The sequence below is a fragment of the Ranitomeya imitator genome, chromosome 8, assembly GCF_032444005.1.
Source record: "Ranitomeya imitator isolate aRanImi1 chromosome 8, aRanImi1.pri, whole genome shotgun sequence".
In the NCBI taxonomy this organism is placed as follows: domain Eukaryota; kingdom Metazoa; phylum Chordata; class Amphibia; order Anura; family Dendrobatidae; genus Ranitomeya; species Ranitomeya imitator.
The window spans coordinates 193,168,340-193,182,589 of record NC_091289.1 but is presented as its reverse complement, the minus strand read 5'-3'; the positions used below and the strand labels follow the sequence as shown (position 1 = coordinate 193,182,589).

Sequence of the window (14,250 nt, the reverse complement as noted above, 5' to 3'; positions counted from 1 at the left end):
TACTGCGGCTTCTGAGTTTCCTCCCTCAGGTGATCTGGTGAGGTCGTTAGGTGCTTCTCTACTTAACTCCACCTAATGCTTTGATCCTGGCTTCCTGTCAATGTTCCAGTGTTGGACTTGCTTTTCCCTGGATCATTCCTGTGGCCTGCTGCTCTGCATAGCTAAGTTCTTCTTTGCTATTTGTTTGCTATTTTTTCTGTCCAGCTTGTCTAATTTGTTGCTGGAAGCTCTGGGACGCAAAGGGTGTACCTCCGTGCCGTTAGTTTGGTACGGAGGGTCTTTTTGCCCCCTTTGCGTGGTTTTCTTTAGGGTTTTGTGTAGACCGCAAAGTTACCTTTTCTATCCTCGCTCTGTCAAGAAAGTCGGGCCTCACTTTGCTGAATCTATTTCATCTCTACGTTTGTCTTTTCATCTTAACTCACAGTCATTATATGTGGGGGGCTGCCTTTTCCTTTGGGGTATTTCTCTGAGGCAAGGTAGGCTTATTTTCTATCTTCAGGCTAGTTAGTTTCTCAGGCTGTGCCGAGTTGCATAGGCAGAGTTAGGCGCAATCCACGGCTGCCTCTAGTGTTGTTTGGAGAGGATTAGGGATTGCGGTCTGCAGAGTTCCCACGTCTCAGAGCTCGTTCTATGATTTTTGGTTATTGTCAGATCACTGTATGTGCTCTGACCGCTATGTCCATTGTGGTACTGAATTGCCTTTCATAACAGGTTCAGGTCTGGTGACTGTGGAGGCCAGGTCATCTGGCGTAGCACCCCATCACTCTCCATCTGGGTCAAATAGCCCTTACACAGCCTGGAGGTGTTTGGGGTCATTGTCCTGTTGAAAAATACATGATGGTCCAACTAAACGCAAACCGGATGGAATAGCATGCCGCTGCAAGATGCTGTGGTAGCCATGCTGGTTCAGTATGCCTTCAATTTTGAATAAATCCCCAACAGGGTCCCCAGCAAAGCCCCCCCCACACCATCACACCTCCTCCTCCATGCTTCACGGTGGGAACCAGGCATGTAGAGTCCATCCGTTCACCTTTTCTGCGTCGCACAAAGACACGGTGGTTGGAACTAAAGATCTCAAATTTGGACTCATCAGACCAAAGCACAGATTTCCACTGGTCTAATGTCCATTCCTTGTGTTCTTTAGCCCAAACAAGTCTCTTCTGCTTGTTGCCTGTCCTTAGCAGTGGTTTCCTAGCAGCTATTTTACCATGAAGGTCTGCTGCACAAAGTCTCCTCTTAACAGTTGTTGTAGAGATGTTTCTGCTGCTAGAACTCTGTGTGGCATTGACCTGGTCTCTAATCTGAGCTGCTGGTAACCTGCGATTTCTGAGGCTGGTGACTCGGATAAACTTATCCTCAGAAGCAGAGGTGACTCTTGGTCTTCCTTTCCTGGGGCGGTCCTCATGTGAGCCAGTTTCTTGATGGTTTTTGCAACTGCACTTGGGGACACTTTCAAATTTTTCAGACTGACTGACCTTCATTTCTTAAAGTAATGATGGCCACTCGTTGTTCTTTACTTAGCTGCTTTTTTCTTGCCATAATACAAATTCTAACAGTCTATTCAGTAGGACTATCAGCTGTGTATCCACCAGACTTCTGCTCAACACAACTAATGGTCCCAACCACATTTATAAGGCAAGAAATCCCACTTATTAAACCTGACAGGGCACACCTGTGAAGTGACTACCTGTGACTACCTCTTGAAGCTCATCAAGAGAATGCCAAGAGTGTGCAAAGCAGTCATCAAAGCAAAGGGTGGCTACTTTGAAGAACCTAGAATATAAGACATATTTTCAGTTGTTTCACACTTTTTTGTTAAGTATATAATTCCACATGTGTTAATTCATAGTTTTGATGCTTTCGGTGTGAATGTACAATTTTCATAGTCATGAAAATACAGGAAAATCTTTAAATTAGAAGGTGTGTCCAAACTTTTGGTCTGTACTGTATATGTCCTCCATCCTGGTATATATGCTCCTCATCCTGGTATATACATCCCCCATCCTGGTATATATGCCCCCCATCCTGGTATATATGCTCCCCATCCTGGTATATATGTCCTAAATCCTGTTATATACATCCCCCATCCTGGTATATACATCCCCCATCCTGGTATATATGCTCTCCATCCTGGTATATATGGCCCCATCCTGGTATATATGCTCCCCATCCTGGTATATATGTCCTCCATCCTGGTATATATGTTCCCCATCCTGGTATATATGCTCCCCATCCTGGTATATATGGCCCCATCTTGGTATATATGCTCCCCATCCTGGTATATGTACCCCTCATCCTGGTATATATGTCCTCCATCCTGGTATATACATCCCCCATCCTGGTATATATGCTCCCCATCCTGGTATATATGGCCCCATCTTGGTATATATGCTCCCCATCCTGGTATATATGCGGCGCCCCAGGGTCCTGGTCGTCGCAGTGGTATTGCTTTCCTCCAGGGGAGAGTGATGCTACGTTTGGAGGCAAGAAAGGATAACTGCATCCAGGTATCACAAACATGCAGCACATTCACACTCCAGGCCACCAGGGGGAGCTTCTGCTCCTATTTATTATGTCACTCCCCACATATATATAACTGGTAGTCTGTAGGGAAAGTTAGTCAGTTCCAGTTAGGAGAAAGTTCCAGACAGTAGTCTGAGGTGTTCAGAGGGTCAACGGAGCTGTGCATGCCCTCAGAGCTGCAGCTCCCAGAAAGAGACATTGGAAGGCAGAATTGTATTGCAGCAAGCGTGAAGGAAGTCAAAGCAAAGAAGAGGGGACCAGAAGGGGACCAGCCCCAAACAGGCTAGCTGGAACACCGAGGAAGTAAGGACCTCTACGCCTTATTTCAGAGACCGGCAGGACAGCTAATTGCAGGTTACCTGTCCGCACCTACACCCGAGAGGCACGGTAACACCCACAGAGAAGGGTTATCTAAGAGACCCTATAAACAGGCTCAAGTCACCAGTCATACGGGTTTTGTAATATCCTATACGGGGGACAGAGAGAGCGAAGTTTTTGACAGATTACATTGCTGAGGGTGGACATGATGTTGGAGACAGCGGAAAGACAATCACTGTTGTTTTGTAATAATGCAGGCGTGATGTCAGAAGACAATGTGTGGAATTGGGCGTATGTACACAGTGACTGCACAAGCAGAATAGTGAGTGCAGCTCTGGGGTATAATGCAGGATATAACTCAGGATCAGTAATGTAATGTATGTACACAGTGACTGCACCAGCAGAATAGTGAGTGCAGCTCTGGAGTATAATAAAGGATGTAACTCAGGATCAGTAATGTAATGTATGTACACAGTGACTGCACCAGCAGAATAGTGAGTGCAGCTCTGGGGTATAATACAGGATGTAACTCAGGATCAGTAATGTAATGTATGTACACAGTGACTGCACCAGCAGAATAGTGAGTGCAGCTCTGGAGTATAATACAGGATGTAACTCAGGATCAGTAATGTAATGTATGTACACAGTGACTGCACCAGCAGAATAGTGAGTACAGCTCTGGAGTATAATACAGGATGTAACTCAGGATCAGTAATGTAATGTATGTACACAGTGACTGCACCAGCAGAATAGTGAGTGCAGCTCTGGAGTATAATACAGGATGTAACTCAGGATCAGTAATGTAATGTATGCACACAGTGTCTGCACCAGCAGAATAGTGAGTGCAGCTCTGGGGTATAATACAGGATGTAACTCAGGATCAGTAATGTAATGTATGTACACAGTGACTGCACCAGCAGAATAGTGAGTGCAGCTCTGGAGTATAATACAGGATGTAACTCAGGATCAGTAATGTAATGTATGTACAGAATCCAACCAGAGGAGCAGCACTTTTAGACCTAATACTATCTAATAGACCTGACAGAATAACAAATCTGCAGGTGGTTGGGCATCTAGGAAATAGCGACCACAATATTGTACAGTTTCACCTGTCTTTCACTAGGGGGACTTGTCAGGGAGTCACAAAAACACTGAACTTTAGGAAGGCAAAGTTTGAACAGCTTAGAGATGCCCTTAATCTGGTAGACTGGGACAATATCCTCAGAAATAAGAATACAGATAATAAATGGGAAATGTTTAAGAACATCCTAAATAGGCAGTGTAAGCGGTTTATACCTTGTGGGAATAAAAGGACTAGAAATAGGAAAAACCCAATGTGGCTAAACAAAGAAGTAAGACAGGCAATTAACAGTAAAAAGAAAGCATTTGCACCACTAAAGCAGGATGGCACCATTGAAGCTCTAAAAAACTATAGGGAGAAAAATACTTTATCTAAAAAACTAATTAAAGCTGCCAAAAAGGAAACAGAGAAGCACATTGCTAAGGAGAGTAAAACTAATCCCAAACTGTTCTTCAACTATATCAATAGTAAAAGAATAAAAACTGAAAATGTAGGCCCCTTAAAAAATAGTGAGGAAAGAATGGTTGTAGATGACGAGGAAAAAGCTAACATATTAAACACCTTCTTCTCCACGGTATTCACGGTGGAAAATGAAATGCTAGGTGAAATCCCAAGAAACAATGAAAACCCTATATTAAGGGTCACCAATCTAACCCAAGAAGAGGTGCGAAACCGGCTAAATAAGATTAAAATAGATAAATCTCCGGGTCCGGATGGCATACACCCACGAGTACTAAGGGAACTAAGTAATGTAATAGATAAACCATTATTTCTTATTTTTAGGGACTCTATAGCGACAGGGTCTGTTCCGCAGGACTGGCGCATAGCAAATGTGGTGCCAATATTCAAAAAGGGCTCTAAAAGTGAACCTGGAAATTATAGGCCAGTAAGTCTAACCTCTATTGTTGGTAAAATATTTGAAGGGTTTCTGAGGGATGTTATTCTGGATTATCTCAATGAGAATAACTGTTTAACTCCATATCAGCATGGGTTTATGAGAAATCGCTCCTGTCAAACCAATCTAATCAGTTTTTATGAAGAGGTAAGCTATAGGCTGGACCACGGTGAGTCATTGGACGTGGTATATCTCGATTTTTCCAAAGCGTTTGATACCGTGCCGCACAAGAGGTTGGTACACAAAATGAGAATGCTTGGTCTGGGGGAAATTGTGTGTAAATGGGTTAGTAACTGGCTTAGTGATAGAAAGCAGAGGGTGGTTATAAATGGTATAGTCTCTAACTGGGTCGCTGTGACCAGTGGGGTACCGCAGGGGTCGGTATTGGGACCTGTTCTCTTCAACATATTCATTAATGATCTGGTAGAAGGTTTACACAGTAAAATATCGATATTTGCAGATGATACAAAACTATGTAAAGCAGTTAATACAAGAGAAGATAGTATTCTGCTACAGATGGATCTGGATAAGTTGGAAACTTGGGCTGAAAGGTGGCAGATGAGGTTTAACAATGATAAATGTAAGGTTATACACATGGGAAGAGGGAATCAATATCACCATTACACACTGAACGGGAAACCACTGGGTAAATCTGACAGGGAGAAGGACTTGGGGATCCTAGTTAATGATAAACTTACCTGGAGCAGCCAGTGCCAGGCAGCAGCTGCCAAGGCAAACAGGATCATGGGGTGCATTAAAAGAGATCTGGATACACATGATGAGAGCATTATACTGCCTCTGTACAAATCCCTAGTTAGACCGCACATGGAGTACTGTGTCCAGTTTTGGGCACCGGTGCTCAGGAAGGATATAATGGAACTAGAGAGAGTACAAAGGAGGGCAACAAAATTAATAAAGGGGATGGGAGAACTACAGTACCCAGATAGATTAGCGAAATTAGGATTATTTAGTCTAGAAAAAAGACGACTGAGGGGCGATCTAATAACCATGTATAAGTATATAAGGGGACAATACAAATATCTCGCTGAGGATCTGTTTATACCAAGGAAGGTGACGGGCACAAGGGGGCATTCTTTGCGTCTGGAGGAGAGAAGGTTTTTCCACCAACATAGAAGAGGATTCTTTACTGTTAGGGCAGTGAGAATCTGGAATTGCTTGCCTGAGGAGGTGGTGATGGCGAACTCAGTCGAGGGGTTCAAGAGAGGCCTGGATGTCTTCCTGGAGCAGAACAATATTGTATCATACAATTATTAGGTTCTGTAGAAGGACGTAGATCTGGGGATTTATTATGATGGAATATAGGCTGAACTGGATGGACAAATGTCTTTTTTCGGCCTTACTAACTATGTTACTATGTTACTATGTTACACAGTGACTGCACCAGCAGAATAGTGAGTACAGCTCTGGAGTATAATACAGGATGTAACTCAGGATCAGTAATGTGTGTACACAGTGACTGCACCAGCAGAATAGTGAGTGCAGCTCTGGAGTATAATGCAGGATGTAACTCAGGATCAGTAATGTAATGTGTGTACACAGTGACTGCACCAGCAGAATAGTGAGTGCAGCTCTGGAGTATAATACAGGATGTAACTCAGGATCAGTAATGTAATGTATGTACACAGTGACTGCACCAGCAGAATAGTGAGTGCAGCTCTGGAGTATAATACAGGATGTAACTCAGGATCAGTAATGTGTGTACACAGTGACTGCACCAGCAGAATAGTGAGTGCAGCTCTGGAGTATAATGCAGGATGTAACTCAGGATCAGTAATGTAATGTATGTACACAGTGACTGCACCAGCAGAATAGTGAGTGCAGCTCTGGAGTGTAATACAGGATGTAACTCACGATCAGTAATGTAATGCATGTACACAGTGACTGCACCAGCAGAATAGTGAGTGCAGCTCTGGAGTATAATACAGGATGTAACTCAGGATCAGTAATGTAATGTATGTGCACAGTGATTGCACCAGCAGAATAGTGAGTGCAGCTCTGGAGTATAATACAGGATGTAACTCAGGATCAGTAATGTAATGTATGTACACAGTGACTGCACCAGTAGAATAGTGAGTGCAGCTCTGGAGTGTAATACAGGATGTAACTCAGAATCAGTAATGTAATGTACGTACACAGTGACTGCGCCAGCAGAATAGTGAGTGCAGCTCTGGGGTATAATACACGATGTAACTCCGGATCAGTACTGTAATGCATGTACACAGTGACTGCACCAGCAGAATAGTGAGTGCAGCTCTGGAGTATAATACAGGATGTAACTCAGGATCAGTAATGTAATGTATGTACACAGTGATTGCACCAGCAGAATAGTGAGTGCAGCTCTGGAGTATAATACAGGATGTAACTCAGGATCAGTAATGTAATGTATGTACACAGTGACTGCACCAGCAGAATAGTGAGTGCAGCTCTGCAATATAACACAGGATGCAACTCAGAATCAGTAATGTAATGTATGTACACAGTGACTGCACCAGCAGAATAGTGAGTGCAGCTCTGGGGTATAATACACGATGTAACTTCGGATCAGTACTGTAATGCATGTACACAGTGATTGCACCAGCAGAATATTGAGTGCAGCTCTGGGGTATGATACACGATGTAACTCCGGATCAGTACTGTAATGCATGTACACAGTGACGGCACCAGCAGAATAGTGAGTGCAGCTCTGCAATATAATACAGGATGTAACTCCGGATCAGTACTGTAATGTATGTACACAGTGACTGCACCAGCAGAATAGTGAGTGCAGCTCTGGAGTATAATACAGGATGTAACTCAGGATCAGTAATGTAATGTATGTACACAGTGACTGCACCAGCAGAATAGTGAGTGCAGCTCTGGAGTGTAATACAGGATGTAACTCAGGATCAGTAATGTAATGCATGTACACAGTGACTGCACCAGCAGAATAGTGAGTGCAGCTCTGGAGTATAATACAGGATGTAACTCAGGATCAGTAATGTAATGTATGTACACGGTGATTGCACCAGCAGAATAGTGAGTGCAGCTCTGGAGTATAATACAGGATGTAACTCAGGATCTGTAATGTATGTACACAGTGACTGCACCAGTAGAATAGTGAGTGCAGCTCTGGAGTGTAATACAGGATGTAACTCAGAATCAGTAATGTAATGTATGTACACAGTGACTGCGCCAGCAGAATAGTGAGTGCAGCTCTGCAATATAATACAGGATGTAACTCAGGATCAGTAATGTAATGTATGTACACAGTGACTGCACCAGCAGAATAGTGAGTGCAGCTCTGGGGTATAATACACGATGTAACTCCGGATCAGTAATGTAATGCATGTACACAGTGACGGCACCAGCAGAATAGTGAGTGCAGCTCTGCAATATAATACAGGATGTAACTCAGGATCAGTAATGTAATATGTGCAATGTGTATATGTGCAAAGTGACTGCACCAGCAGAATAGTGAGTACAGCTCTGGATATACTATTTATGATCAGTAAAGGATAACTATCTCACTGTTGTGTGAATGTGATCCTCTATATTTTGTGGTTTGTTTTGTATTTTTGCTCATCAGTATTCTTGTTGTTCCTGATGTTAATGCCAGTGGCTCATTAGATGAATCTTGCTCTGGGCATTGGACTTGTGTCCTTGTAACTAAATCTTCTGTAAGCCATGATGGGTTTAAACAATGTGACATTAACAAAGCCGAACATCTATTGTATCAGATAAGACTGTTTAACGTCATGTGTCCACAACTGAAGCCGAGTGTCACTTTTATGAGCAGGCTTTGCCCGAAGCAGAAATTGTTTATGATCTGGGGAAGCAAAATCAGCCGCTGCCACCTCCTCCCAGATCAGAGGGGTTACATGGAGAAAAAAGAGCAAAAGATGTCAAATTAGCAGCTTGTACACGTAGAGACCAAGGTTAGTGCTCCTCTCCTGCTCTTTTACTGACTGATTACCTGACAGATGAACATTGCACCTCCGTGTGTGGCCAGAAGGCGGAATCATTACAACCTTATTTAATGAAATATTAATATCTTCTTCACTATTCGTGGGCAGGAATTGTGTATAAAATGATTGCTGTGCAGACATTATTGGGGGATGATAATTAACAGAGATTTAACCTGGGCTCCAATTAAAAGTATGTAAAAAAGCCCCCACCTACTAAATGCCCTAAAGAGGGGATTCATTGAAAAACTAGGGTGTGTTTGGTATGTGTGATTACATACGTGCTCCCTATATCTAGTACGGTATGTGTGATTACATAGGTGTTCCCAATATCTATAGGCCTGATGATCATGTACAAAGCGTTAAACTCGCGCTGCTCCCAGTTTAACGCTTTGTACATGATCAAAGGCAAAGGATGCTGCAGCCAGTCAGCAGCTCTGACCACCAATTAGCAGCCACTGATTGGCTGCAGTGGTCACGTAACATCCACCGCATCCAGAAGAAGTCAGGAGTCTTGTGAGGGATGTAAGGAGGCACAGCGCTGATCCGGTAATTGAATCTCAAATTTTTCCCACCACCTTGGGTCTATTTAGATTGTGTTTTAAAATAGCCTAGCCTAAAACCCCTTTAATTAGACGAGACTCATTAATTGGTTGGTTGCCTTTATTTCATGTTAAAATATTACAGTCGAAAAGTTTCGAGCAAGGATCAAGCAGTGGATTGTTAGATTTTTTGAATAGTTGGACCAAACAACTATATCTTTACTTAAAGGTTTATTCCGAACATTTAAAGTCATCACCTGCCTAAAGAATAGTTGATAAATTGCAGATCAGTGGAGGTCTGAACACTAGGACCCTGGTTTTTTGAGAACATGGCTCTGAAATACTCCCTTAGACGGGATCGGTGGTCACACATGGGCTCTGTACTCTATCTTTGGCAGACCATGAGGGAAATAATGGATTAGTCATCACCGGCCACCACACCTTCCTTTGGGTCATTTCAGAGAACTGTTTTTGAGATGGGTAGGGGTTCCCATAGTTGGACACATTTCGATCCACAAGTTATCACATATTCTTTAGATAGGTGATGACTTTTAACGTCGGGAATAACCCTTTAAATTATTTTTCTGATACTTTGTTTTATGGACCTTGATGAATAATTGGTAGAACATTTATAAAGATTGGTGGGTGAGAAGAATCTTTTTTATGGACTCTCACAAAAATATTCACACTCAAAAATTTTTATCTCATTAGGCACCTTAGAGCCTGACCAAAAAAGTGATATACAATTTGGTGTTTTTGGAAAAAAAGTAATCGTCTACATATCTGACCCAAAAGACATCACGATATCCAACGAAAAGTCAGCAGAGGACATCCGCCGCTCCATTCAACACATCCACTCCGCTATACAGGCAAAGAGAGAAGCGGCAAAGCTTAGAAAAGACCAGCCTTGTGCGAGACGTTCAGCAAGAGGCAAACATTTAATAAAACTGTTATCCTTGTGTGCCATAGACAAGGCTTATGAAAATCGGGAGAAATATGACAGTCTCATGAAGAACAGGAATCTGGTGATGAAGATGCACGACGACAGAAAACGAGCAAAATATAACATCGGAGAGTTTCTGGGAAACAAAACTAAAGTGGCCGTAGACCAGCATGCGATGGATTCTCTGACCATACAGCAGCAAGCACAAGGCAACATCTTGGACAATTCCAACTTCATGGACAAAGTCAAATATAGACACAGACAATTCTGTAAGCAAAAAGAGGCAAAGAGGTCGGAACATTTACTGGCTAAAGAGTTTAATCTGCACCACTTGTCTGTCACCAAGACTTTGATCAGACACGACCGGATGATCAGAAGCCAGGAGGAGATGAAGGAGAAGATCGGACAAGTACAAGCTTTGAAAGAAGACCATGAAAGGCAAAAGGAATTTACAAAGTGTATCCAGGAGCACAGGTAATGCTCCACACCCAGCTGCTTGACCCACGGTGAAAGCAATGCTGTCAGTAATACCATGAATGTTGACTGATCGCCCAAGACCAAGGAAGGGTAGCGCAGTGGTTGAGTGATGATAACAAGGTCATTGTAAATTAGGCCAAAAATTACATAACTTTAAGGGATGAGGAAGTGGCGATCACACCATTATCCACCCAAAAGACCCTTCTCCAAAATAACAGTACTATCTTGGTGAGGAGGGCTTGACCCATAAACAACACATATGACTTACCCACATTAGCAGTGATAATTATACGATCGTTCGGTTCTTACTGCTAGGGTCCCACCAATCTACGAGAATGACCCAGTGGTCGTGCATGAACACTACTGTTCCATTCATACTCGATAGGACCAACAAAGAGAAAAGTGGTTGTGCTCATGTGTGACCATCACTCCATTCAAATGGGGTATCGGGATCCACTTTCTTCAGATTGATGTGAATCCAGGCAATGGGACCCCCATTTTCTTACATGTATCACCTATCCTTTTAGTCAACCCTAACCCTAAGCTCCATTGAACATCTCACCTCTGATATATCATACAGATAAAACGCTGCAAGGGCTATTAACCATCTACCAAAGCACAATCCATGTTCTCTCGGTGTCTCCCTCCAATAGGGCATCCAGTGACTCGACCATGTAGACGGGTCCGGTTAGTAACATTGACAAGACGATTAGAATCCTCTTTGGTTCTATTGATTTTTCATTAGTGATGGGGCGTCTCGTTCTCTGTCCTCGCAGTAATAATGGAAATGTGTATTTTTTTTAAAAAACTCTATGTCATTGTTCTGTTTCCGTCCGTATTCGCCTTTTTACTCTTGAGAATTTTGGCATCCAAGGGTTAACCTGGTAAAAATAATCTGTAAACTTGAGGAACTGTGAATTTTTTAATGCTTGCTTTTCCTTAATTGTTTCCTTAATTTTTTTTTATTGCTTTTTTTTCCTTACTTTTCCTTATTTTTTTTTCTGTTTTCCTTACTTTTCCTTATTTTTTATTGCTTGCTTGCCCTTACTTTTCCAGCCACATCCATTTATTTGTAACTTGGATAAATGAAGGTGTTTCTAGGCAGATTTCCTATTTAAGGGCTGTAAATTCTGTTTGACAACCTCTCTGGAACGTCCATTGACTTCCATATAGGTTGTCACCCAGCTTTTTCTGACTCAATCATAACTGAGTGTCCATGTACCATAGTTCCTTATGGTGGAGGAAGCCATCTGGGCGGTTTGGCTACCTCATTTCAGTCCAGGAGGCCCCACTTATTACAGGAGCATTCCAGTTGTTGGCACGTATGAATGTTGGCCAGAGACACACATGAAACATCAATATTTATTTTGGTGGCTTCCTGATTCTCCCACGACTTGAGATGTTTGGAAAAAGAAGGATCGGACATGTTAAACTCCAATATGCCTGATCTTTTGCTGTCAAGGCAGAATAGCCACTGCCAGCCTGCTATAATAGCGACTTACACCACAATGTGCATGTGAATAGAGGACCAGGAGGAATAACAAAGCTGTACAAAGTGCGACACCACCTTGAAATGCACTTAATTTTTAAGAATTTGAACAGACTGTCTGGTTTGGAAACCTCCTAAAATCCACTATTATCAAATTTTGAGTTAATATCTCCATCAGTTAGCCAAAAGTTGCAACGAGTGTGTCCGGAGGACCCGACACATATGCCACCATGTAATGCTCCATGTCTCCTGTGGGGGTGCTGCAGGAGAATGTAACACTTTCCCTGGACATTACAGCTGATTGCATTAGATCTCAGCGGTGGAGAAACGTGCAATCAGCTTATTTTTAGAGGACTCTTCTCAGTGGACCATAAAAGCAGACAGGTTTTTAGTTTTGAGGAAATACTTTTTTGTACCTTTTTTACATTAAATTTTCTCTTATATAAAAGTCATTACAGGAGCGAAATGAAGAAATGTCAATGTAATTTACTAAATATTGCAGAACGTTAGATCCGGCCGGACCTGAGCGCTTCATGTACACGGTGCAAAAGGAAATCAATTGTAGTCCTTGAATGTGGAGACAAAGGTTTTACATCATTTTCAATCTTTCTTTTTTTGTTCTTTGCAGGCAGCTGGTGCTCCAGATTGAAAACGCTTCTGAAAAGGTCGCGCTCGGGTCTGCTGTTCTGCAGAACGCTAATGACAGGTTACACGAAGCCCGGGCTCATGTCACAACCATGAAGGGTCGGCGCGTCACCACCGAACCTATGTGCAAAGTGCCCGTGAAGCAGCCGCCTTCCAAGGGGATACAAACAAAACATGGCTGCACTTAACGTAAACGTAGGCAGACGCCGACAGGACAGCGGGCACCCGCGGACTGACGGGATTTTTACATTGAGGATTTTATTTTTTTGTTTTTTAATTTTTTTAATTGCCAAACTGATTAAAATTACTAGATTTTCAATAATCCGAAGCCTGACACGTGTCTGACCTGCATGTTAAGACTTTTGTGTAGCAAAAGGGGGTGCAAAACAGCAGTTCAAAATGTCACACGGTGGGCTGCGCCCGTTACTGTTTTTTTTGTATTGGGCCTAGGAGCTTTAAAGGGGTTATCTGGGACTTTAGCATTGATGGCCTATCCAATGTCTGATCGGTGGGGGGTCCAACACCCGGCACCTCCGCCAATCATCTGCTCTCTGTATCGCCATGGTCGGAGTCGCACAGCTCCGTCTACTGTATAGTGGCTGCGGATGGGTACTGCACATTCAAACCAATAGAGGCTGGGTGTAGTACCTCTCCGCGGCCACTATTGAGTAAACGGCGCTGTGCTGTGCGGCTCCGGCCGCTGCCGATCCTGGAAACAGCTGATCGGTGGAGGTGCCGGGTGTCGGACCCCACTAATCTGTTATTGATGAACTGTCCTAATAATAGTTCATCGTTATACAAATTTTGGGCAAGCGCTGCGGATTATTGGAAGGCCATTTAAAAGTGCATATAACCATCTGGACCCGTGCAAGCGTGTATAACGCGAAACGGCCATCGTCCTTTTACTTGCACTGTCCCTGCTCTTATTACTTTGTCCGTGAATTTATATTGGAAATAAAGGACTAAGGTTTCTTCTTCACATAACGCAAGTGTTGCTGCTGATTTCTTCTTCCTTTGGATTTATCTACGATAATTTGTGATCTCCAAGTCTCTGCTGTCTGTCAGTATGTTGTGGGGGGAGACGCTTTTCCCAGAGCAGACGATTAATTTAGTGACTACGTGCAACAACGTGTTCTCCTGGGAATGGCGTATACACAATTATACTCACGGCCATACAGATATCCTGCCTGACGCTGACAGGGGGAGGATTTGGACGAGCCGTCGTGTGCATTCAGAGGAAGGTTGGCAGCTCTTCAGAGGGCTTCCTTGGGCAGACTTTGTGCAAGCCACTCCATTTAGCAGCTCCCAGGAAAAGCCGTTCCTTCCAGGGATCTGGACTTACGCTGGTCCCCCTGGGCTGAGTGCACAAAGTGAC

General features: G+C 43.2%; 1 protein-coding gene across 2 annotated transcripts in view; it reads left to right on the top strand.

Annotated features, from left to right (window-relative positions):
- LRRIQ3 (leucine rich repeats and IQ motif containing 3) overlaps positions 1-13,859 on the top strand; it is a 38,743-nt gene extending 24,884 nt beyond the window's left edge. Inside the window, exons 7-10 of one of the 2 annotated variants that reach the window (XR_011315110.1) lie at positions 8,614-8,752; positions 10,033-10,738; positions 12,859-13,383; positions 13,608-13,859. Coding sequence is in view for 1 of the 2 variants with exons in the window: in XM_069738276.1 (XP_069594377.1) it covers positions 8,614-8,752; positions 10,033-10,738; positions 12,859-13,063 (1,050 nt within the window). In the remaining variant the exon portion in view is untranslated. Of the gene's footprint in view, positions 1-8,613; positions 8,753-10,032; positions 10,739-12,858 lie in introns of both variants that reach the window. The other variant, XM_069738276.1, reaches the window with a different exon arrangement.
- Positions 13,860-14,250: the final 391 nt, after the last annotated feature.